General features: G+C 34.2%; 1 protein-coding gene across 4 annotated transcripts in view; it reads right to left on the minus strand.

The window, feature by feature from the left end:
- Positions 1-24120, minus strand: part of STXBP5 (syntaxin binding protein 5) — a 167172-nt gene that overhangs the window by 57812 nt on the left and 85240 nt on the right. For all 4 annotated transcript variants that reach the window (XM_082855293.1, XM_082855292.1, XM_082855294.1 and 1 more), the window contains 9 exons: positions 19966-20120; positions 18695-18767; positions 17216-17363; positions 16945-17012; positions 16640-16680; positions 15607-15827; positions 14939-15117; positions 9805-9930; positions 7291-7442 (listed from right to left, as the gene is read on the minus strand). In XM_082855293.1, the coding sequence (XP_082711419.1) occupies positions 7291-7442; positions 9805-9930; positions 14939-15117; positions 15607-15827; positions 16640-16680; positions 16945-17012; positions 17216-17363; positions 18695-18767; positions 19966-20120 (1163 nt within the window). The remainder of the gene's footprint in view (positions 1-7290; positions 7443-9804; positions 9931-14938; positions 15118-15606; positions 15828-16639; positions 16681-16944; positions 17013-17215; positions 17364-18694; positions 18768-19965; positions 20121-24120) is intronic.

Genomic DNA, 24120 nt, shown 5'->3' on the forward strand with positions numbered 1-24120 from the left:
GTGAAGATGCTGGGAAGATTGTTGAAATGAGAACAAAGGATTTAGAATATTACCTAAACTTAGTTGATAAAGTAGCGGCAGGGTTTGAGAGGGTTCGATTGTGAGTAAAATCGTGAAAGGAAGAGCCAATCGATGCAGCACATGTCACTGTTGTCTTATTTTAAGAAGTTACCATACCCACCCCAGCCTTCGGCAGCCACTGCCCTGACCAGTCAGCAGCCTTTGACACTGAGGCAAGACCCTCCACCAGCAGAAAGGTTATGACCTGCTAAAAGCTCAGATAATGGTTTGTTAGATTTTTTAGCAATGAAGTATTTTAAAATCAAGGTCTGTACATTGTGTTTTTTTAGACATAATGCTACTGCATACTTAACAGACTACAGTATAGTGTAAACATAACTTTTATATGCACTGGAAAACCAAAAAATACATGTGACTTGCTCTATTGCCACATTTGCTTTAATGTGGTGGTCTGGAACTGAACCTGCAATATCTCAGATGTATGCCTGTACTGCACATTACTTTTCTTCTAGGGCTATAACTCTTAAAAACTATACTATCACATTTTTAAAAGAGCTCTAAAGAAATACTTTCTTTTCTCAGATATATATGAATCATATAAAACTAATCTATCTTATAGGATGGCCTCAATTCTTAGGAGAAATCCTAGCAAGGTATTTTACGCTATAGACAAAAACTATAAGACATGGCAAAATGCAAAGTAAACAATATGGAAATTAATTTGCTTGGAGATAGAAATGAAAAGAATTCTTCCAAAGTATTTAAAAATTACAAATAAACACACACCAGGAGCTTGGGATAGCTGGGCAACAGACAAGAGGCTGCAAGACTAGGCCTCAGAAGTTGTTGGATCTGATATCGACATATGTGCACATATGACCAGTATCTGCTTTTCTATTCCTCTGGTAAAATTCATGATGTCACAACCTCTACAGTCCCTAAGAAAGCTCTTACAGTAACATTTAGAGAACATTGAGTACTGAATTGGGTTTATGAGGCGTGTTTTCTATTTTGAACTATATATTATTTGTCTTCATTGGATAGGAAGCTTTTGAATGACAACAAGTAGTTTTTTTCTTTTTTTTTCAACTTTCATCACACTAAAGATTTTGGAAAAAAAATAATAAAACTAGTCTTTACAGTTCTAAGATGACATATGTAATTACAGGTATGCATTTATTAATCTCTGACAAAATATCTGTATATATAAATAAACTTTTTCTTGATAAAACACTAAGATAGCAGGTGTTTAAACAGTAGTGATATATAGAAACAATCTAAGTGTCCACTGGTGGATGCACGGACGAAAAAATGAGTTATACATATACAATGGAATATTATTCAGCCATAAAAATGAATGAAATTTTGCCATTTGTGACAATGTGGATGGACCTTGAGGGCATTATGCTAAATTAAGTAAGTCAGGCAGAGAAAGACAAATACCATATAATTTCACTTATATGTGGAATCTAAAAAGATGGATGGTTGCCAGAGGTGGCAGGGGATGGGAGGAGAAATGGGTGAAGGGGGTCAAAAGGTAGAAACATCCAGTTATAAAATAAATAAGCTATGCAGATGTGATGAATACCAAGATGACCACAGTTAATAACACTGTATTGCATATTTCAAAGTTGCTAAGAGAGTAGATCTTAAAAGTTCTTATCACAAGAAAAAAAATTTTTTAAACTACGTAAGGTGACGGTTGCTAACTAGACTTACCGTGGCAATCATTCTGCACTGTATACAAATATCAAATCATCATATTGTATACCTGAGACTAATATAACATTACATGTCAATCATACCTCAATTAAGTAAATAAATAAATAGTAGTGATTATATAGTCCAGTATTACAATGAGCCTGGTACTAAGTAAATTTTGAAATTTAAAGCCTTTGGTATTTTGTCAACTGCTATTAAACTCTATAAAAATGTAGCATGAGATATAATTCCCATTCTTAAAATAGCCTAGGAAGAAACATTTAAGAAGCTAAATTAAAGAGTGTGATAGTGATAATTTAATTTAGATATTAAATTACTGAGTGAGCTAAAAACCCCTTCCGTGCCTTCTGTCTGACTTAGGGTAAAAGCCGAAGTCCAGCTCCACGTGACTGGTTGATGTATATGATCCTATGGTATACGACTGTGGTATATATTATGTGGCTATGGTGTATCCTCTCTGACTTTATTTCCTCTCCTTCCACGTACTTCCCCATCTCCCTTACTCTCCCTACTTCAGCCACACTTACCGTTCACTGTAACCTTGAACTCACCAGTTACACTGCTTCTGAGCCACTGTACTTGCTCTTCTCTGCTTGAAATGTTCTCTCTACAGACATCGTCACGGAAAACAGCTGTCTCCTTTAAATCTTTGCTCAAGATATTTTATTTAGAATGTAACACCCTTGTCACTGATATTTCAAATGCCCCTCATTTAATTATTTTTCCCTTTGGCACGATTATGCAACTTACTGTACATTACCTATCTTTTAAAACTTCTGTCTTTTCCAGTATAAAGTGAGTTCTATGAGGACAGAGATTTTTGTCTGTTTTATTACCTGTAACAGTGCATAGCACATGGTAGGTGCTCAATAAATATTTGTTGAATAATTGAATGAATATATATGAAAGGATTTCATAGCATATAATCTAACCCATTTTCTCTGTTGCTGCCAGAATCCCTTCAAGCAATATTCCTAGCAATACAGTTATCTAGGTTTTGCCCAAATGTATCCCAACCCAATTAGCTAGCTGGTAATAAACGACAATTACAAAGTTCTTGACACATTTAACTCTCACTGAAGCGAATGAGGTAGACAGCATTATCCTCATTTTACAGAAGAAGAAACTGAGGCACTGAGTGTTTCAGGTATCTTATTCAGTGACAAACACCTAATTACGTCTAGAGACAGTCAATTTCATTGTCATTGTAATAGATATTTTACTGGCCAGAAGTTCTTGAGTACATTTGGGCCCCAAATTGTTTTCTCTATAGCCTGCTTTAAAAAGAGGAAGAAATACAATATAAATGGATAACTTAAAATCTTCTGTATCTCTCACACTAGTACATTCAGCAGTTATGTCATATTATTGGCATACCTTAAATTGTGGTAACAGAACAACCACTTGAACGCCAACAATATTCCAGTCACAAGATGAGGCACATTACATATGCCCTTTCACTTAATAACTACACTAACTTTATGAGGTGATCACCCCCATTTTGAGGACTCTGAGCCTCAGAGTAGCATCTTCTCTAATATAACACACATAAAAAGAGGGCTGAGATTTAACACAAATCTGCCTAAACTAACAACGAAACCTCCAAGCATGTTCACATGAACTGCCTGAGCCAGGTTTTTGTTCTGTATACATGTAAGTATCTTTATAATCTAAACACAGGACTTAACATTTATTGCTGATAAACTTCATTTCCCTGGTTTAAGCTTATGATTTCTACCTATAATTACCTTTGGGGTTTTTATTCTGCCATCAAATGTATTAGTTATCTTTTAAACAGCAAAAATAAACATACCTTCTCTTTCAACTGTTTAAACAGGAAGTTTAATTAACTATTTAAAATGTTCAACAAAGCATAATCATATGTTATTCAGTATTACATATCCACTAACTGAGGCACACTACATCAAATTAGTATCAGGCCACAAACCGACCCACTAGGTACCATGCTTTAATCCAGGAGTTGGCAAATGTTTTCTGTGAAGGTCCAGATTGGGTTTTGGGGCCAATTTGTCGCAACTACTCAGCTCTAATATTGAAGCACAAAAGCAGCCATAGATAACACCTAAGCGAATTAGCATGGTGCTGCTCTAATAAAACTGTACTTCAAAAACAGGCAGTGGGCCATGGGCCAGATCTGGCCCGCAGACTGTAGTTTGCTGACTCCTGATTTAATCTTGCAACCATCAAATTGAACTAGGTATTTAGGTCACTTCCACCTGTCTGGTTCACAAAAGTATCATGGAATTCTTTATCAAATACCCAATTAACTTCAGGAAATATTATGTCAACAGGCTGCCATGAACTATCAATGTAGCTACCAGATTAAAAAAGTAATGCTGATTTTGGAACAACTTACTTTTAGTGAATTCCTGCTGACTTCTATTATTATCTCTATTTTCAATATGCATGTAAGGCATCAACTACTTAGCAAATCATTCTAGAACTCTGACTGACTTGTAAATCAAATTTACTGATTTGTAAAATATTTGACCTTCATCAATTGGGGGTACCATTTACAAATTTTCTTTACAAATTCTCTAGATATCTTTTCATTATTGCTTGGTTTGCCTTATTTGCATAATGTGGCTTAAACTTTAATTTCTCTTTATTATTTTTAATAATTTCCAGAGAGAAAAATCATTCTTAATGGAGAGTTGAGAAACAAAGTGATTTAGTTCTATACTCTATTTTTCAACTATCATTGCAAATCATCCTTAAAGTGGTATCCTAGTCCTTCCTTAACAATATTTTCACTGTAACCAAACATTTTGCTATATTTCTCATTTTGGGGAATTCAGCCTTAATTCAACACAGTACTTACTGGTCTATGCAACATTTTTATCCATCCTTGACTGTATCCCTTATTTCTTATATAGTCTCTTTCATTTCTTATAAGAAACACAAAGACAGAAATTTCAACTAGTACTACTGGGCTATTTCTCTTTTACTGTCTTATCGAAAATATTGACGACTTGACAGTAACTGCAATTGTAGAGCCCAAAACTTCATTTTTAGAGCCTCCTCTCTATAACTTTTGAAAATATCTTTCCTAAAGTCTAGATACAGCTTTGTGCATCTAATTTCCTTCTTTATTAAATTCTATATTTATCTACTTTCAAGCCTAAGTAAGCACTTTTTCTCATGTGTCTATTACTTTCACATCATTAGATATTATATTCAGAATAGAAATTTCCTTTTTGTGTCCTTCACTGAGTGAAAAAGTGGCCAACAAACCAAGACGTATATTATCACGTTTCAATTTTAACAGAATTAAGACTATCAGCAGATATATATATATATATATATATATATATATATATACACGTAGTTGAAATACTTTATCACTACCTGTCCCTGTGACAGTTTCATAATTTTTATTATGAAAATACTGTAGATATTTTATACAGCTATAAAATACATAAACTTAAACAGTAACATTTTATCTTATAAAATAATTTGAGTGCCATCTTATTCTTTATGAAAATATATTAGCACCTATTAGTAGAAAAAAAAAACAAATCTCTCCATTCATACTGATCTATTACAAAAGATAGAAGGACAATTTCATGGTACTTGGGCTACACTTCAAGAACGTATTATAAAATATACACTTTAGCATAAATATCATTTTCGTATCAATGCAATTAAAGAATTTTAGTACCAATTATTCTACATTTGATTTTATTTGAAATATAAATATTTTAGAAGGCACAAATATTCTTAAAATGTTAAAGTATGTTTTAAAATAATGTTCTTTTAATTTTTATTTAAAACATAATCCTAAATATTGTTCAAGTGAGCATAACAACCATAAGTAAATATCTTAAACCGATGATGAAAACTCAAGTAGTTCTCTTGTGCCTAAACATGTAACTCTTCAATACAAAATGAAGCAAATAATAAAATGAATAATATTGTAAGGTTTACTACAGAATAAAGTAGCATGCAATGGAATTCAAGAAAAAAAATTTAAAATCACACGGTAGAACTGATCTCTATCCTTGGATGAATTTAGGTATTTAATTTCCAGTAATTTTATGTAAACTATGATGAGGTACCAACAAGAAAAGAAATTAATTAATTTCAGGAGTAATAAAACTTTTACTACTCCTCTATCAAGACAATGTTTAACTTTCTGACACTAAATGTTAGTTCCTTCGCTTTATAAAGAAGCTGGATTGTGACACAAACATTTCAACAGCTGTTTTCATATACATATTATGAGATGAATTTAAATAGTGAGTATATTATTTTAGATATAGGATGCTTTAATAGGCTCTTCTAAAAATAAATGAGAAAAAATAATTTTACAGACAAAATACACTGTCATGACTTTACCGACATGGAATAAATAACTTACTTAAAAAAGAAGAACGGAGTTTTTTCACAGATTCAGAATATAAGCTAGAAACGCCGCACATGCAAGAAGTCACAATCAGCATACCTTAGTGAAGCAATGAAAAGCAGAAGGAAAAAAAAAAGGAGACAAAGATACTAGAATGGTATGGTTGGGACAACAATTTCTGCTGAAGATAACACATGACAAAATGATCACACAAACAAAAACAGAAAAAAATATTCAACTATCACCAAAATGATAGTAAGGTCTACATTCCATCACCTTTTTCTTTTCTTCTCTCATGAATTATGAGAAGTATTTAGTATCAGCTAATAATGTCCTGAAAGCAACTGAGAAATGAATCTCAGAAAGAATTTTAATTCAGAGAGATTGAGTTAGGAAGTATAGATCAGAGCTTCCCGATGGCATTCTGCAAATGGGTTAGGTTAAGTCTGCCCCAGATGGAGTTCCCCTCAATCCCTGGTCCAGCTGGGCAGGTCCTGGGGAGTCTGGAGCCCAGAGGCCAGTTACTGCTAGAGGCCTCATTAATATATCCCTATATGCCAGAGATCCAATGCCATTTTCTGTGTGTGCCATGAGGTTTGGAAAAAAAAAGGTGAGGAGTACTATTATAAACAGCTAACTATACATGTGTTCCATGAAGAATTAGTATTAAAACATTTAAAATAAGACTAATTACCTAGCAAACACAAAAGAATGCTACGGAGAGAATTCTTAATGGATCTGGGCTTGCATTGAATCAAAGCTATCAGAGAACGCTGTATTTCATAGAGTTCAAATTCACTTTTGCATCTATATTTTTTTTTCACATGGGAAATGATTCCTTTGAATTAAATAGTCAAAACAATAAACTGTTGGTCTCGCAATAAAAGGGACAGAACTGTGAAATTAACTTTTGTTCTGTAATAATGGGATGAATTTTCCTGTCATTATAATTTAGCTAAAGAAGTCTGAAACTGTGGTTCTTTCCCAATGTTAAATAAAATTCTAGAATATTAAAAACAAAAGCATAAGCTAATAACAACACAAAACAAAAAGGCAGGCTGATACAGTTTATACAAACAGATGAAATCAGACAAGCTATCTACCCAATGGAAGTACTTATATTCACAGAAGTAACTCAGCATTTATGGAAATCCTAAAGCTCAGGACTTTTTTCTTCTTACCTCCTGAAGGCTGTCGAGATTTACGAGGAGACCGGGGTTCTCTCCGATAAGGATCACTGGAGCCGCATAATTCAATAGTGCCCAGGTTGAGGAGTACTGCTTTCTGGAGGTAGTCAACCATTGCAATGCCACTACAATTGCCAAAAACTACCCTAGGAATAGGGAAAGAGCAAATATTTTAGCACAGATAAACAGCTACAAGAAAACATATTGCAGTCTACAGGGCTAAAAAATCATGATGGGTCTTTAAGAAAATTCCTTTTGAAACAAAACACTATTACGGCCATGCAAATACAGGTTACATACGCCTTCTGATGGAACTGTGCAGATTTTCTGTAGATATTAATGATTACAAATTAATATAGAAAAAATTTGGCATAGGAGTTGGAACTCAACCAGGGACATAAATCTCCACACTAGGCAATATGACATCTATTTTTCGGACTTAGGGGTATCTTGAATGCCTCAGGGGAAGACACTCCCTTGCACTAGGGAAGTAGGGGATTATACCTTTGGAAAAGTTTTGGTAATCCCTATAGTCAAGAATAACAAGTAGAAAGCATAAATCTTGGAGGCCTCCCTTTGGACTATTCCAAATACCTTCTCAATTATGAGTCGGGAAGTACAAACCAACTATGAACAAAGCAACTATGAATAAAGGAATTTTATTCTTTTAAGATCCCTTAAGCCAGGAATCGAAAGCTAAAATATATAGAGGGGCTATATAAGTAAGTAAACAGGCCAACTAAGGACTGTGGTGAACTGGAGAGTGGACAGCCCACCTAAAGAGGGGAAGCTTCAACCCAGTTCCTCCTGACTACTGCCGAACAGAAATGGAGACATAGGCCAGATAATCAAAGTTTTCAATTAAAGCTCTAAATATGGATTTTCACATTAAATAGTCTTGGCAACTAGTTCAAATTTAAAAAATACACAAAAAAGGCTAAACAAAATACATCTGTGAGCCCAATGGGGACTGTGATCAACTGATTTGCAATTTCCTTTGAAACATCCTATTGGTTCCTTTTCTTATTCCCTGTTTCTCTTATGGCTGTGGGCAGTAAAATATTAAAAAGGGGAACGTTTGTGTTCTTACATGGTGGGGCCCAAATAAAAGACATTAGAGAATACTATCTCAGACTACAGCCTGTCTTAGCTGGGTGCACAACTGCAAGAGATAGAGTAGGTGGTAGTAGCTATAAGGAGGAAGAAGAAAGATGAATGAGTCCCTAGGGCTAGAATCAAGGAAGCAGACAGTGACCTACACATAATAAATAGCTCTAGACTGAATAGTTAGCATGTGGTTTCTCTTATACCACAATGTTGATTTTTACTATTTACAACAGCCAGGACATGGAAGCAACCTAAGTGTCCATCGACAGATGAATGGATAAAGAAGATGTGGCACATATATACAATGGAATATTACTCAGCCATAAAAAGAAACGAAATTGAGTTATTTGGTGTGAGGTGGATGGACCTAGAGACTGTCATACAAAGTGAAGTAAGTCAACAAGAGAAAAACAAATACTGTATACTAACACGTATATATGGAATCTAAAAAAAAAAAGAAAAAGAATGGTTCTGAAGAACCTAGGGGCAGGACAGGAATAAAGACGCAGACGTAGAGAATGGACTTGAGGACACGGGGAGGGGGAAGGGTAAGCTGGGACGAAGTGAGAGGGTGACATAGATATATATACACTACCAAATGTAAAAGAGATAGCTAGTGGGAAGCAGCCGCATAGCACAGGGAAATCAGCTCGGTGCTTTGTGACCACCTAGAGGGGTGGGATAGGGAGGGTGGGAGGGGGACGTGAGAGGGAAGAGAAATGGGGATATATGTATATGTTTAGCTGATTCACTTTGTTATACAGCAGAAATTACACACCATTGTAAAGCAGTTATACTCCAATAAAGATGTTAAAAAAAAAAAGACCCAACACAGCCAAAAATAAATAAATAAATTTATTTATTAAAAAATAAATCAATCTATCCTATTATAATGGAAAGTATGTACTACTAACACTATATACTTGAAGGCATGAATTGATAAATAAAAATACACCTGTAGTATAGATGAATACTTTACTTAACTATTACTATGCCTTTACAATTTACACAAGTTAACTATGGAAGGAGAAAGAACAAATTATACAGCTATGCTTCAACATTTACAGAATCAATTTAGAACATAGTCTTCTGGGTTGATGTTGTTAGACCTTCATTATACCAAACATTAACAAGGAAATTATTTCTCAGAGTACTTCCAGGAGAGGATAGGTTCACTGGTCCATAAGATATTTAACTTTAAATCAGGAAGCAGTATAAGCATATCCAGAGTAAATTATTCAAAACAGAACTATGTTGCAAATAAACACTGAGTTTGGTCTGAAATTAAAGTTATACAACATCTTTTTAAGTGATACTATAATAAAGATCATTCCGTTTTTAAAAATATAAAAATGCATGGAATACGATGAAGAGATGGAGAAACACAGAAATTATACTCACAATCCATAGGAAGAATTAACTGCCAGACTGGTTATTTGTTGCGGTGGTTCTCCACTCACCCATACCAACTGAATAACTAATTCTGTCTGATAACCTGGAGACTGCTTAAGTGGAGAATTTTTAACTCTGTAAGAAAGGAAAGCATGTTACCTGTTAACCCATCTTCAATTATCTTATTAGCCTATGTAATTATAAAGTCACGCATACATAACTATATAAAAAATAACTTTATATTAAAAAATGTCACAATCAGAATCCTGTCCTCTATAATCATTTAGTCTAGCTGGAGATGAAACACCTAGATAAATCACAAAAATAAGAAATTATATGTAAGTTCCACATATAAACTGGGGAGGGAGGGGAGAAGGGAAGGGGGAGAAGGGGAGGAGTGGGTAGAGAGGGATGAAAGAAGAATAGGGAAGGATGGGGAGAAGAATGAAGAGAAGCAACGACTTAGGTATTAAGAGGAAAAAAATCAAGTTAGAGAAAAAAATCCAAGTTAGAAAAGTAGGCTTAAAACTTGAAAAAGGTATGGTATAACTAAATGAAAACTGGCTCAAAACATAAGGAGTTAAGGAAAAAGTATAAAAAATGTGCACAATTTATTTTTGTTTGTATAACCACTTTTACTATTAAAAAAATCTTTTTTGACTTTGAGTTGGTAGTAGTTTTGATTGCAGACTCTTCCCGTAATAACTGCTGCATAGTGTTAAAAAAAATTGCTTTTGCAAAAAATATGCCAACAAGATAAAGAAGTAGAAAAACCCATAGTCAAAAATTAACAAGTGTCTAAGTTTGGTCACAGTGGAAGGTGTGTGTAGTAACAGTAAAAAAAAAATCACTATAGCGAGACAGGCCAGGGCCAGACTTTCCAGGGTCTTTGAGGTCCAGCTGCAAAGGTTTGATGTTGGTAGAAAGAATTCAGGGCTCTCAAAAAGGCTTGAGTTTGAGTCTTGGTTCTGCCACTTCCTAGTCGTCTTCCTGTCTAGAAGTGGGAATAATATTACCTAATCACAGTATGACAGCACTGTGAGTGCCTATGAAAGAGTTTTGCCAATGGTCAGATGATACAAAAGTAATATATTTTCATTATTAAAGTATTAAAAGCCAGTGAAGATTTATAAGAAATATTTTGGAAAGATTAACCGTAGAGGCATGCAAGACGAAGTACAATGAGACCCATGCGGAAGTTCCTGTGATCCTTGTGATGCGAAATAATAAGGTAGATTTCAAACACATGAAGTAAGTTCTCAAAAGGGCTCGTAAATTCCATTAAGGTAGACACCTTGCAGTTACTTTTAATATTCCAGCAGAGGCAGTACTCAATATTTACTGAATGAATGAATGAGCTGGAGGCTGATTAGAGATAGAGGAGGGGAGAAAAAGAAGTCAGTGATTCTAAGTTCCAAAAAAGAAAAAAAGAAAGATAAAAGATGTCAAGATGAAGAGCCAGTTTTAGAGGAAGATGTGGTTAACTCTGAGGTAGGATCTTCAAGTGAACTATTCAGCAAACAGTTATACTCACTTGTACTGAGTGAGTTCATACAAAACTTATACTGGTTAAATTTGTTATAAGCATGTTAGAGGGAGTGAAGGAGGGGTGGTTTATAAATGTGAGACTTTCTAAGGAATAAAGTTACTTAGATATAATACCTTGTCATATTTGCAAACTTCAAGTGATTTTGGAAGATAAATTTTTTTTAAAATGTGAACAATTTATTTGTGACTACTTTTACTATTAAAAAAAAATCTACTTTTACTTTAAAGTGAGAACATTTTTGATTGCAAAGACTCTCTCCAGTAATTGTTCTTGCAAAACACATATAAAGCCTGGTTACTCCAACAATTCTTGGGGCTTCTGCTCTGGAGTGAGTGTATAAAGGAAGGACAGCAGGAAGTCTATTCGATGTTCAATCTCCTGACACTAAACTCAGAGAACCCTTTGGATCATTTACTTGGTGCTTCTAGTGAAGAACACCATGACATCAGACTTTTTGCTGTCCTACTTGCTAGACTCACTCTAGGTAAGAAAACGGTCAGGATGTTGTCCAAATTTCAGAGTAAACGTGAATCACCGAGGGTATCCCTAAAACAAACTGAGTTGCGGTCACATCTGCCTGTGCAAAGTCTTCCAGTTAATACACTCAGAACAGTACACTGGCTGATGCAGAAGTTTTGATTTCCCTCAGGGAAACACCCACGCTTGGCTACAGCCATCCCTCTTGAAAGACAAAAATAAAGACTGAGTAGCATTTCACCTCCACCAGAGACAGCCTCTGTTGATATAAGCACAGCCTGTAGAGTCTGAGTGTGCTGTTTTCTCCCTGTATGAATTAGATAAGGTTCAAGGAAGTGTCTACCCTCCCTCTGGCATACTTAATGTGCACATTAGATTAGATTCTCAAGAGCAGAAACAGGCATTCAGGGATAATTTTAGAAGTGCATATAAGGGCACATTTAAGATGTAAGTGATGAAGACACACAGAAGTCATGGAATTCTTATTTTACTTAGTTTGAAGGAACAAAAAAGTTCTAAAGCAAAAATAAGTCAAACTTGCTGAAAAATCCCCATTTGGTAAAAAATTAGAAACCGAATCAAGAAATGATGAAATATGTTAGATTTTAAAAATACAAAATGGGGGTTGGGTGGGCGTTACGTTTAATGTCTACAATGGTTATATGCAAGTTACCATTTAATATTTTTAATATATACAAATTAATTTGTTTACTTTTTAAAGATAAAGGTTGAACTTTTATAAAAAGCTCTGTAATTTGTACAAATGTATTTTAAATGTCAAAGTAATGTCTGGAGGCTTTGTAGTTTCAAAATAATTTGTAGGTTTGGACTAACACCCTGCAAAAGCACAACTAAAATACTTAAATAAAACCAAAAGTTTATTGGTAAAAGAAGTAAATTGAATAGCTGCTTTTAAAATGTTTCTTCAGAAAAACAATTACTGTACAGGGAGGGATGGAGTGGGAGGCTGGGGTTAGCAGATGTAAGCTCTTCTATATAGAGTGGATAAACAACAGGGTCCTACTGTATAGTACAGGGAACTATATTCAATATCCTATGATAAACCATAATGGAAAAACATATTAAAAAAAGAATATATATATATATATATGTATGTATAACTGAATCATTTTGCCATACAGCAGAAATTAACACAACATTGTAAATCAACTAGACTTCAATAGAAAAAAAAAAAACAACTCCCCAACCCAATTATGTACAAAAACATTTTGTATAAAAACAAACAAAAAAATCTAAGTATTAGTTATTTTCACATCAATTTAGCTATATTTATGACTTTTAAAAATTGGCTTTTGAGATTGTGGACTAAAACAATATGAAGTTAATAAATAACTGCATTAACCTGAAAACTATTAAAATGGTTAAAAAAAAGAAATATAACTCAAATTGCCTATGATTTTAAAAAGTCACTAGTGAAGGTGTGGATTTTAGACAAAAATCTCAAACTTGTTACCAGAAATACGTTACCAAAATAAACCTCAAAGACAAATTGTACCTTATATGCTTATAAAAATTAAATTGACAAAAAGCAGGAGAAATACACATTAAAATCAGAAGAAATGACATTAACAAAAATTTTACAAATTTAAGTTTAAAGTATAGTAGTACAGAATAAGTAACAAAAGGGAAAGATGTAGAATTCTTTTATTACCAAGTCTCATTCTCTCTAAACATATGCCAGACTGTAGCAGAAAGGAGGTGTGTGTATATATACCTGAGAGAGAAAGGAAGGGGAAGGGGGAGGGGGAGGGGGGAGAGAGGGAGGAGAAACTTGAGACCTTTCTGAGAATGTACTGATAGGTGCTTAACCTCAATGCTTATATTCGTTAGGTCAGATCAGTCTCTCATCCTCGGCGTTACTGACATTCTGAACCGGGTCATTCTTTGTCATGGGGCACTGTCTTGCGCACCGTAGGATGTTTTGCATCATCCCTGGCCTCTACACACTAGATGCCAGTAGCACCCTTTCTTCCCGTTGTGACAAATAATATCTGCAGACATTGCCAAGCACACTCTGAGGAGCAAAGTCATCCCTGTTTGAGAACCACTGGCACAGAACACACAACCTCAAATTCATGTAAACATATAAAGCAGATTTAAAAAAAAACAAACACTACTCTTCTATAGATTTATATCACAAGTGATTGTCACATAAACCAAACTGCCTCATCTCTGGGGTGAATGCAGTTTTGATTACACGGATATTCTCCACAGGAACTGCTGAACTATTCACCAATAAAAGATTCTAGCAGATCTAAAACCAAAACAGTATAAATCCCGGTTCTGTTAACAAATGCAAACTGTCTTTCTCGCCACCGGCCCCAGCTTGAACCTACTACAGCCTGGTTTCTGTCTCCCACTCTTGTACTGAATCTCTGACGTTTTCCACGATCAGTTTTCAGTCACTGCCCTAACCGACTTCTCTGTAAATGTAATACTTTTAATAAGTCTTCATGAACTCCTTCAATGATTTTAACTCTTTCCTCTTTTCTTTTTGTGCCATATTTAAGGCACATATGCTTAACAAAATTTAACCACTCAATAATATAAATTGGACAGAAAAAAAGGAAAACTAAACCTTGTCCAATTTATTCCTGTAAAAAAGCAAAATGTATTCAAATCTGGATTTCCACAATAAAGGCATTTAAATAACGATACTGTGATGCTAGAGAAGATTCAGAAAAAGACAAGAAAATGATTACCCAACAACTGAATCTCTAAAGACTGAAAAAACAGAATTTTCAGAGTGGAAGAAAGCAGCCTAAATATACATTTGATCCACATATAAATCCAGACTAAAAAACAATGACGGATTTAGAAGACGAAGTTCTATATAGAGGAAAGATCCATGCTTATCTACCAGTATGTTTAGAGATCAAATCTTAGTACTTTAAGGATAAAATCATGGAATGCAATCATATTTCTCTTGGTGCCACAGAAAAAAAGAGTTGAATTAACCACGGCGAAACACAAAAAGAGATGTGGTTATGTCATTGTACTCCATCACAGGAAGATGTTACTTCACTTTACGAATGTTTACAATTTATCTAAATTAAAAGATAACTTCCAAAACACCTGTATTTTTAGATAACTTACTTCAAACAAGGGACGTTATCACGAAGCCCATCAGATGAACTGCTACTGGTAGAAGGATGAGACTGAGGAGGAACGGGCTGAGGATTGGCACTTCCAACTGGTGTTGGCAAAGGTGGTGCCTGTTCACCCTCTGGAGATTCCACATCACTTATCTCATATAACAATCGAACTTCAAGCATCTGTTGTAAAAGTAAAAAGTTTACCCTCTCCTAATAATTACTGTTCATTTTATTACAGTTTATACATACACACACGTACACTACAGTGGAAAGAACACTTTTAAAGGAAAAATTTAGTGAGATTTCTGAAGGTAAGGATTTAGCAAAGGAAAAAAGGTTCCTGACTCAGCTTTTTAAAAATGATCATGTGTATGTGTGCAAGTACATGCACACATGCATTATGATTTTAGAATTTACGGCACTCCTGTTAATACTAAATTAGAGTATGCTCATACTTATATTATCTTTCCTTAAATGAAACAGAATATATTTAAAGATTTAAATGTTCAGTAAGAAGATATACAAAGAAATATGACTTTCTGTCACAGAAGATAGATGGCAATGTAAATACTGAGGTGTTTTAAAAGTGACTGCAAAGAACCTCCTAAATAATTCTAAAACTTTAAGATGTCAGACATCTGACATTGAAACTAATTAAGAGACTACTACCGGAATGACTTCTGTAATCACTTCTTGTTTGCTGAATCTATAAATAATGACATGAGCTGAAACTCCAGCTATGCACAACATTCGACTTTCTGGACACCAGGAGATGATCTGAATGGCATATGGATCTTCATCTACAATGTCTGTGTTTGGCTTGTCATCTTTATTTCTTGACTTTTCAAATACTTTAGATGTCTTTAATTTATATAATACTTGTAGATTTACTAAAAAAAAGATAAAATATGATATCTTAATATAAAAGGAACAAATATCAGGTAATATTTAATCAGTCATATCACGTAAGGAAGATAAACTATATTTTTTGAACCACAGTTTTATTCCTAGGTCTACATTTCTCTACTATTCTTTTACATAATGCATTCACTGTACTCACTGACCAAAAAAGATGTACTCATTGTATTCATTAAAAAGAAAAAAAAAAAAAACACCATTACGATGAATTTAAATTATCTGAAAAAAAAAGAGTAACAAAAAGATTTTGTAAAAAACAATTGCATAAATATAATAAAAACAATAAGGCACATATTTTGCTTTGCAGATTTATTTTCTACATATTTTCTCTCTGAAAGGTACAAATATTATCTAACACTTCTACATGGTGAAACATAATATACCCTCAGTTAACTGGATTCTAATTGCAAACATTATTCATTCAAAGCATTCTTTCCTTTTTTGCTAATGTAGCGACCATATATATTTTGCAAAGATAAGTTTAGAATCAGGCATTAAAATTATTCAGCAGATTTCTGTTGATTTGAAACATATGCCCACTTTTCCTGTCTCTGAGTTAGGAAGAGAAGGTTTGAAGAAAGGACTTGGGTATTTCTGCTGAAAATTATTCTTGACTTACTAATTAACATCCTTAAAATGTCTTTATTATAAATTCTAAACTCATATACTTGATAAGTCAGGTATTAAATTTATAGTCTCTAAATTTCAAATTAAATGTTGGTTATGCAATCATTACAAAACAGGCTATATAGAGCATGTAACAAACATGATTCAGAATACTTACTCGCAGAAGCATCCCAGAACTTAACTGACCCATCAGCGTGCCTGTGAAAAGCAAATGAGTTAAGAATGTGTTGAAGAAAAAAAAATTACATTATTTCTCTCTTTGAAGTTAAATATATTGTTACTTAAAAAGACAGTCACCAAAATGAGGAAAAAGGTAAAATTTAGGGTAAACTGGCAGGTTCTATACAATAACTTATTTCTTATTATGTTACTGCAAGCACTACCTGCCCAATTAATTTTCATGTAGTCTTAATCATATTTACTTATTATTGATTCATTAGGTGAAAATGGACTTTTACTTACCCTGTAATAATTATTTCTGAGTAGCTTTGAGCACCCAAGCCCCAATTGCCTCCATTAATGGGCCATTCCTATAAGAAAAGATTATTGTATAAAGCAATTTCCAAGGATACTATATATCTTCATAATACATCTATGACAAGAGCACACAACATATTTCATATTCAAAAAGGATTTTAATTTCTCTAGAAAAGGTATCATTATCAACCACTCCAAGGTGATAAATATAAAATACTGAAATGTAACAGTAATTATTAAAACTCATGTTCAGTACCTTTTTGCTGTAACCTTGACGTTTCTGTCTGGCTCCAACAGAATAAAGTGCAGGAATAAGGTCCACAGGACAATCAGCAAAATATTCGCAACATGTAACAGGGGATTCATGTATACTCAAAGGGTAGGGATTTTCAAATATAGGATACCTTTAACAACAGGAAAAGAAAAATATTAACTTAATGAATTATTACCTATGATTAATACAACAATGAAAACTTAAAAAAATATTTAAACTTATTTAATAATAAGTTATCCTTTGTTCCACATGGTCTTGTTATTTTCAAGAAGAAAAAAAAATTCGTTATTACAGGTAGCATACACTAAGTTGATGTGAATTTAGGAATGCCTTAAAGTAAGGTAAATAATACTGTTCACTTACACTTTAGGGTTTCCCTATCTAGTACTATTCCCATTTTGGATCAGATAATTTATTATGGGGACTGTCCCGTGCATTGTGGATGTTTTGCAGGATCCCTGTCCTCTACCACTAGATGCCAGTAGCACCCCTCCCCACAACAGAAGACGTCTACACAGACATTGCCAAATATCTCTCGGGGGGCAAAATTGCCCCCAGTTGAGAAACACTGAAATATTGAATGGGTAAACTCGTTTAAAACCATATTTAATGATTATCTCTCAAGAAATACAAATAAGTAATATAATGTTCTTCCATTCAAAAAATTTATAAGTAAACATACTATCATCTACGAACAAGAAGAATATGGGAAATACCACAAAAAGTTGCAAAGGAGCTATGGTGAGAATTTATAGATCAGATATGATATATGTGGTTAAGAGAGAATAAGAAAAGCTTGAAGAGGCTGCCTTTGAAAGTTATGTGGATTTTTGATGGCAGTGAAGCAAGTGGAATGCTTCAGCTGTTGGGAGCTACATAAGAAAAGACATGGAAGTGTGGTGTTTGTTTAATACACCATTCAGTTTTTCTAGCGAACAGGCACCAGGTTGGAAATGTACCCTTAATTCCTTCAGTGTAGAGTAGCAGGCTGAGAAACTGTTTTTACACAAAAAACCAATAGAGAACTATAGTGGTTTAAAGAAAAGAGTAACAAGATTGGGGCTGCATGTAAAATTACCTGACAATGTTCATGACACACGGCAACAGAAAGTGAATATGGGTGGAGAGACTACAAGAGTTATTCTGGAGGAAAGCTGTGATGGGGATGAATTTTGGACATATCTGATTTTGTGTGCCCCCAGAGTATGCAAGTATTAAGTTGAATCATATGAAATTTCAGAAATTCAACAAATTTTGACTTAAACAAGAAATTTCTATGAGTAACGTAACAGAGGAATTTGGCAGGTAATGAGAAATGTTTATCTGTAGTTCTAAACAGAGGTCCAGGTTATGGATATAAATGTAGCATTTTCAAAGAAATGAAACAGCCAATCCTATGCTAAAAAGACTCTTTTTTTCACCACACACTAAAGTAATTGCTCACCAAATTTTATTTCTTACCCATTTTGTGCAAGGTCTATAAGTACTAAATCCTTTTCTAGTAGAACAACCACAGCATATGGTTCTTGAAAATCTGGAATAGGAAAACAATGCATTAACAATAGTTTTAAATATGCAAGAGGACAGCAAATGAGATAACAAATATTTCTTGCTTAGTTTTTATTTTATTTTGTTCCATTCTCTCAAGTATTTAACATTCTGATATTACACTTCATACAATGCAAGGCCAGTATGTTTTAAATGAGATAAATCTATATAACACCCCATAAAAAATTATTTATTCTGTAAAGATGAATTAGACAAGAAGCTCACAGTACCTTCCATGGTATTGCAAAGTCCAAGGCAGGACATGAACAACAAACCCCAAATTTAAATCTTAATACCCATAAGAACAACTCATACTGGATCTCACAGGAACCCACTAGAGTACTACTATAATATTATAATCTCTTTCTTGGGTATTTTCTATGTGCATGTTAATTATAAAATGCATTACATATTTATATCTCAATTAGCTTCAAATAAAGTAAAAAAAGATCCAGATAAATTCCTCTTGAAATAATAACGTGCCAGTTGTAATGGTTAATTTCATGTGTTAACTTGTCTTTATTGTGGTGCCCAGCTGTCTGGTCAAACACCAGTCTAGATGTTGCTGTGAAGGTATTTTTTAGATGTGACTAACATTTAAATTAGTGGATTCTGAGTAAAGCAGATTATCCTAGATAATGTGGGTGGGTCTCATCCAATCAGTTGAAGGCCTGAAGAGCAAAGACAGAAGGTGTTCGGAAAAATGCAATTTGCCTCAAGATGGCAACTCAGAAACGTGCTTGAGATTCCAGCCTTCAGAATTCAGACTCAAGACTGCAAATCAAACTCTTTCCTGAATTTTCAGTCTGCAGTAAGTTTTCACAATTCCTTTAAAATAAATTCATATTCTTGCTCTCTTTTTCTCTCTAAAATCTCCTATTGGTTCTGTTTTTTTTGAGAACTGTAACTAATACATTAGTAATTTAGAGGATTTTTAAATGTTTCTTAATGTGGACAGTTTTGTTTATTCTTCAAAGGCACTTACTACTAATATGTAATATTAAACAGATACAGTTTAAAAACAAAACTTACTTCTCAAATAAAATTTACAAAGTTATGAAGGCAGCATCTCTCCCATGGAAGTACTGGCACAACAGGATAAGGAAACTACTTAGATAACAAATAGGTCTTTGTTCTGAATAACATTATCTATAGCGAATGAACTTTAAAGACACAAAGCTTACCATTTGGGTATGGGGTTTCACACAGCGTCAGGAAATCAACAATTGAATAGTCCATTTCTAGCACTGCAGTACTTTTCCCATGCATAACTGTTAAGCAAGGTCTTCTTCCTACAGTATCGTATGACAAACCTCCTGATAAAATAATAAAAGGTTCCCTAGAAATAAAATACATAGTCAGGATTACAAATAGCATAGTGGAGTCTATTTTCTTGCTGTATCATAAATTGTTTTTTAGTGAAATAATAAAATCTTAAATTTTTACGAATCATTTAATTGAATACTCACATGTAGCTTTTTAAATTGCATTAGGTAAGACCCAGGTGAGTTCCTGAAAATTAACCTACAGTAAGAATGAACACTGACCACATTTGACCCTCATACCTCCCCTTTGGTCCCTAATTTTTTTCCCTTTACCCTTTTCATACAATTTTCAAAATATTCTCTCTGGGTTTCTCCTGATAAGTCTCTTAAAGGTACTGTCATTATTTCCAATCCTAATAACCAGACCTTCTCAACAGAAATTCTAAGAGAGAATGCTAATACCCTAAGGCAGCCATTGTATGTAATGAATTAACTTCTCATTGACGCATCAACAATGTACTAGCTACAAATCACCCTTGAGAAAAATGGTCGCTCAAACCATTTTCTGTAGGGCTTAATTGTCTCCTAGAACCTTGGCTGGTATGCTCTCAAACTACAACTTCCATGCACATCTATCAGCTGCCTTTTTGCCACTTCTAATTAGCCCTGTAACTCTTGTTTCCCTATTAGTCATTATTAAATTTAATGATCTATCTAGATCTACTTTGAAATATATTTAAATATGCAAAAAAGAAAAAACCCTAAATATCCTTTCCTATGTTTTGGTATGTGTGTATTTCTTTATCTTTCACCTGCCTGTTCATGTTTTTTGTCCATGTTTTATTGGATTAGTAACTCTTTTCTAATTGGTTTGTAAGAGTTCTTTGCATTCTAAGGAAATTAGCTCTTGATCTGCCACATGTACCTTCCCATTGGTTGGTGGGGAAGTTGTTTATGGTGCATTATATAGATGACTTAAAATGTTCCATGCATGAGTTTCTTAAATCTCTTCATTTACAATTTTTTTAGGTAGTTTCATAATACTTACTCTAAGTCCAGTGTAGCTATCTCCCTCCTCTCACACTTAGTACAAGCAGTATGTAATAATATGTAACGGTTAAAAGTGCTAGTTCTGGAACTAAACTGTCTGTTTAAATCTCAGCTCTGGCTTTATTTTCTGTATGACCTTGGATAAGGTGCTTAATCTCTATGCCTGGCTTCTGCATCTATAACATGGAGATAGAGTGATATCTATTTTCAGACAATTATTGAATTAATATTTGCAAAACACTGGGGCCAGTGCCTGGCACACAGACCACCCTTAGTAAGAATTACCTAGTATCATTGTCATTATCATCAAATAATCATTATCACCCATTGAGCTAATTTATTTTGCTTATTGTTTTCCTCATGAAAATGTAACCTCCATGAGGGCAAGGGTTTTTGTCCACTTTGTTCACTGCTGTATCCAAAAGAGTGCCTCGTTGGTAAATGAATGAATGAACAGAAATGTATGTTACGTTAACCACTGTCTAACTTACTAACGTCTAGATTTTTCAGCGCTAAACTGTTTTGGGTAATCTTAGTTTTTCAGCTAAGTGACAGTAACCAGAGCTTAAAACTTTGTCCTGAATAGAACTGTATACCCATATATTCATTGCTCTAATCTCTTGGCTTACTGTGATTATTGACTGTGGTCAGGAAAGTATATTTAATTTTCTTCTACTTTTCATCACATATAATGAATAAACAGAATATATCTCTTCTCATCTGTATTTTGAAATATAACATACAACTGAATATAAAATACTAAGAAGAAGGGTGAAGAGTCTAACAACTTATACTCTTAGAGTGAGAGGCCTGGGCCAGGTATTTTATATGTAGTATTTCAAGAATAGTCTGACAAGTTTGTTTTTACATATAGCCAACTTAAAAAAAAAAACACAAGTATTATTAAGGTAAGAACCATGAACAGGAAGATGCTGAGTTACACTACAGAATAAAATTTCCATGGAGATACCAAGTAGGTATTGCCAGGTAAGTGATCAGCTTATTGGACAAACTGTTAATGTATTAAATAACACCATGGCATTTAGGTAGGTTTGTCCTCAAAAGGCAACTATGTGTTTGTTCAGTGGCCTTGTAAATGGCCTGTACTTCTTTTCTAAATTTAGGAGAAAAAAATATAGTGAAAAAAACATGGATAAAAATAAATGGATAAATAGTTTGAAAGGAATACCACAGTAATATTCTTTTTCATAATAATAAAGGTTTCCATAATTCAGCAATAAATGCATATATATATATATTTTCTTATTTTATGTACTGTTTTTAAAAAATCTTATTTTATGTGCAGTTTACCAGGCAGGAATCACCTGACTTACAAATCCCACAGGCTATGTATTTTTTTCATTGTAATGCCCCAAATCTTGAGGCGTAAATATTAATGAAATAGTTTACAAGAAAAAAAACCTGTCTTAAATACAATGATAAAATAAAATTAAATATTTTAATCCTAGATGGTGAAAACTGTAAAAATTCAAAGGTTTTGTTGGCATTTGGAATTATATTAAAAGTTCTAGGGATCTAGATTATTTCTAGGTAATATGTGAATTAAGTTTTATTCCATTACTTTAACCTAAACCATTCATTAAAGAATTTCTTTAATGATGTTGTTGGGTGTTATACAAGACTTTAACTTTTGAAGGCATCTAGGTTAGGAAGGTGTTAGTTTGAACTTTTTATAATTTTGATTGTAGTTTTTAAGAGACTAGACACTTTAGGAAAGCATATATGCTTCCTGATTCTGATCAACCTCATTGGCTGGCCTTGATAACAGCTTTGGCTGAAGCTGTGTTTCCACGTGAAACGTTCTTTATCTTTTCTACCCAAAAAGCCATTTGTATAACGAACTTGCTCAACTCAGTTCCATAATGCTACCCATTTATTCACTCAAATAGTTTTTGAGCACCTGTACGCCTGAGAATAAAATGGTACACTCATGCCTAGTCTAGACAGACAGTAAACACATTGTGACAAGTACTGTGAAGAAAATAAAACAAAGTTGAGTGATGTGCTGAATGTAAGGGAGGGGCTAGAGGGGTTACTGTAAAATAGAGCAGTCAGGAAAGGCCCCTAAAGTAATGACAGATGAACTGGAACTAGAATGAAGGGGAGCCAGCCATTCAAAGATCTTGGGGTTGGGGGAGAAGGATATACATTCCAGGCTGCAGGAATAACCACTGCAAAGCCCTCAAGTCAAGAATGAGCTTGGAATATCTGAGGAACTAAAAGGTCAGCATGGTTGCAACACAGTGAGTAAAGCAATACGTGGTAATGGATAACATGACCCCCAAATCTTGCAAACATATCCTGTTACACCGTTAGGATCTCAAGAACCTGTCTCCCCTATTTCATCTTCACAATTTCTTTAGTTCTCACCCTAATAACCTGCAGCTTATATAATTACAATTGCATTTAGTTCTTCATTGCCTGAGATGTACTTCCCCCTCATTTTTTTGGTTCCTCCTTTAAAACTCAGTCCAATCATTCATCATCTTCTACAAAAAACCTTTCCTGACTCATCCTCCCGCCCTGAGTTGGGTACCCTTCCTGTGTTCCTAAGCACCCTCTTCTCAACATTTCCACACTGAATTGTCAGTGTTTATCTACTTTCCATTTGTATTGTGAGCTCCTTCAGGACACAGTATGGTATTTTACCTCTGCACTCAGACCAGTTAGCAGACTGGAACCATTCATGCATCACACCTTGAGTAGTGGAGCATGGGAAGTCGAGCCTCCTAGTGATCGGTACTACTTGACTTAGCCTTGACTTAGTGTCATTAAGGGTCTCACTACAAGGCCCCACACCCCTCACACTCTATGGACTTCAGTCAGTAAACACAGAACTCTTTGGCTGGGCCTGGCTGGGTAGACAGACTGATCCCAAGAACAAGTTTACTGCTTAGTTATGAGAAGTTTTCATCACAGTACTATTTGAGTGAACAGAGAAACACCTGGGTACCATAAGAATAAATCACTATGATAATGAAGTGAGTATTTTACTAGTATGAT

Source organism: Leucopleurus acutus (genome assembly GCF_964270905.1).
Source record: "Leucopleurus acutus genome assembly, chromosome: 15".
NCBI lineage: Eukaryota > Metazoa > Chordata > Mammalia > Artiodactyla > Delphinidae > Leucopleurus > Leucopleurus acutus.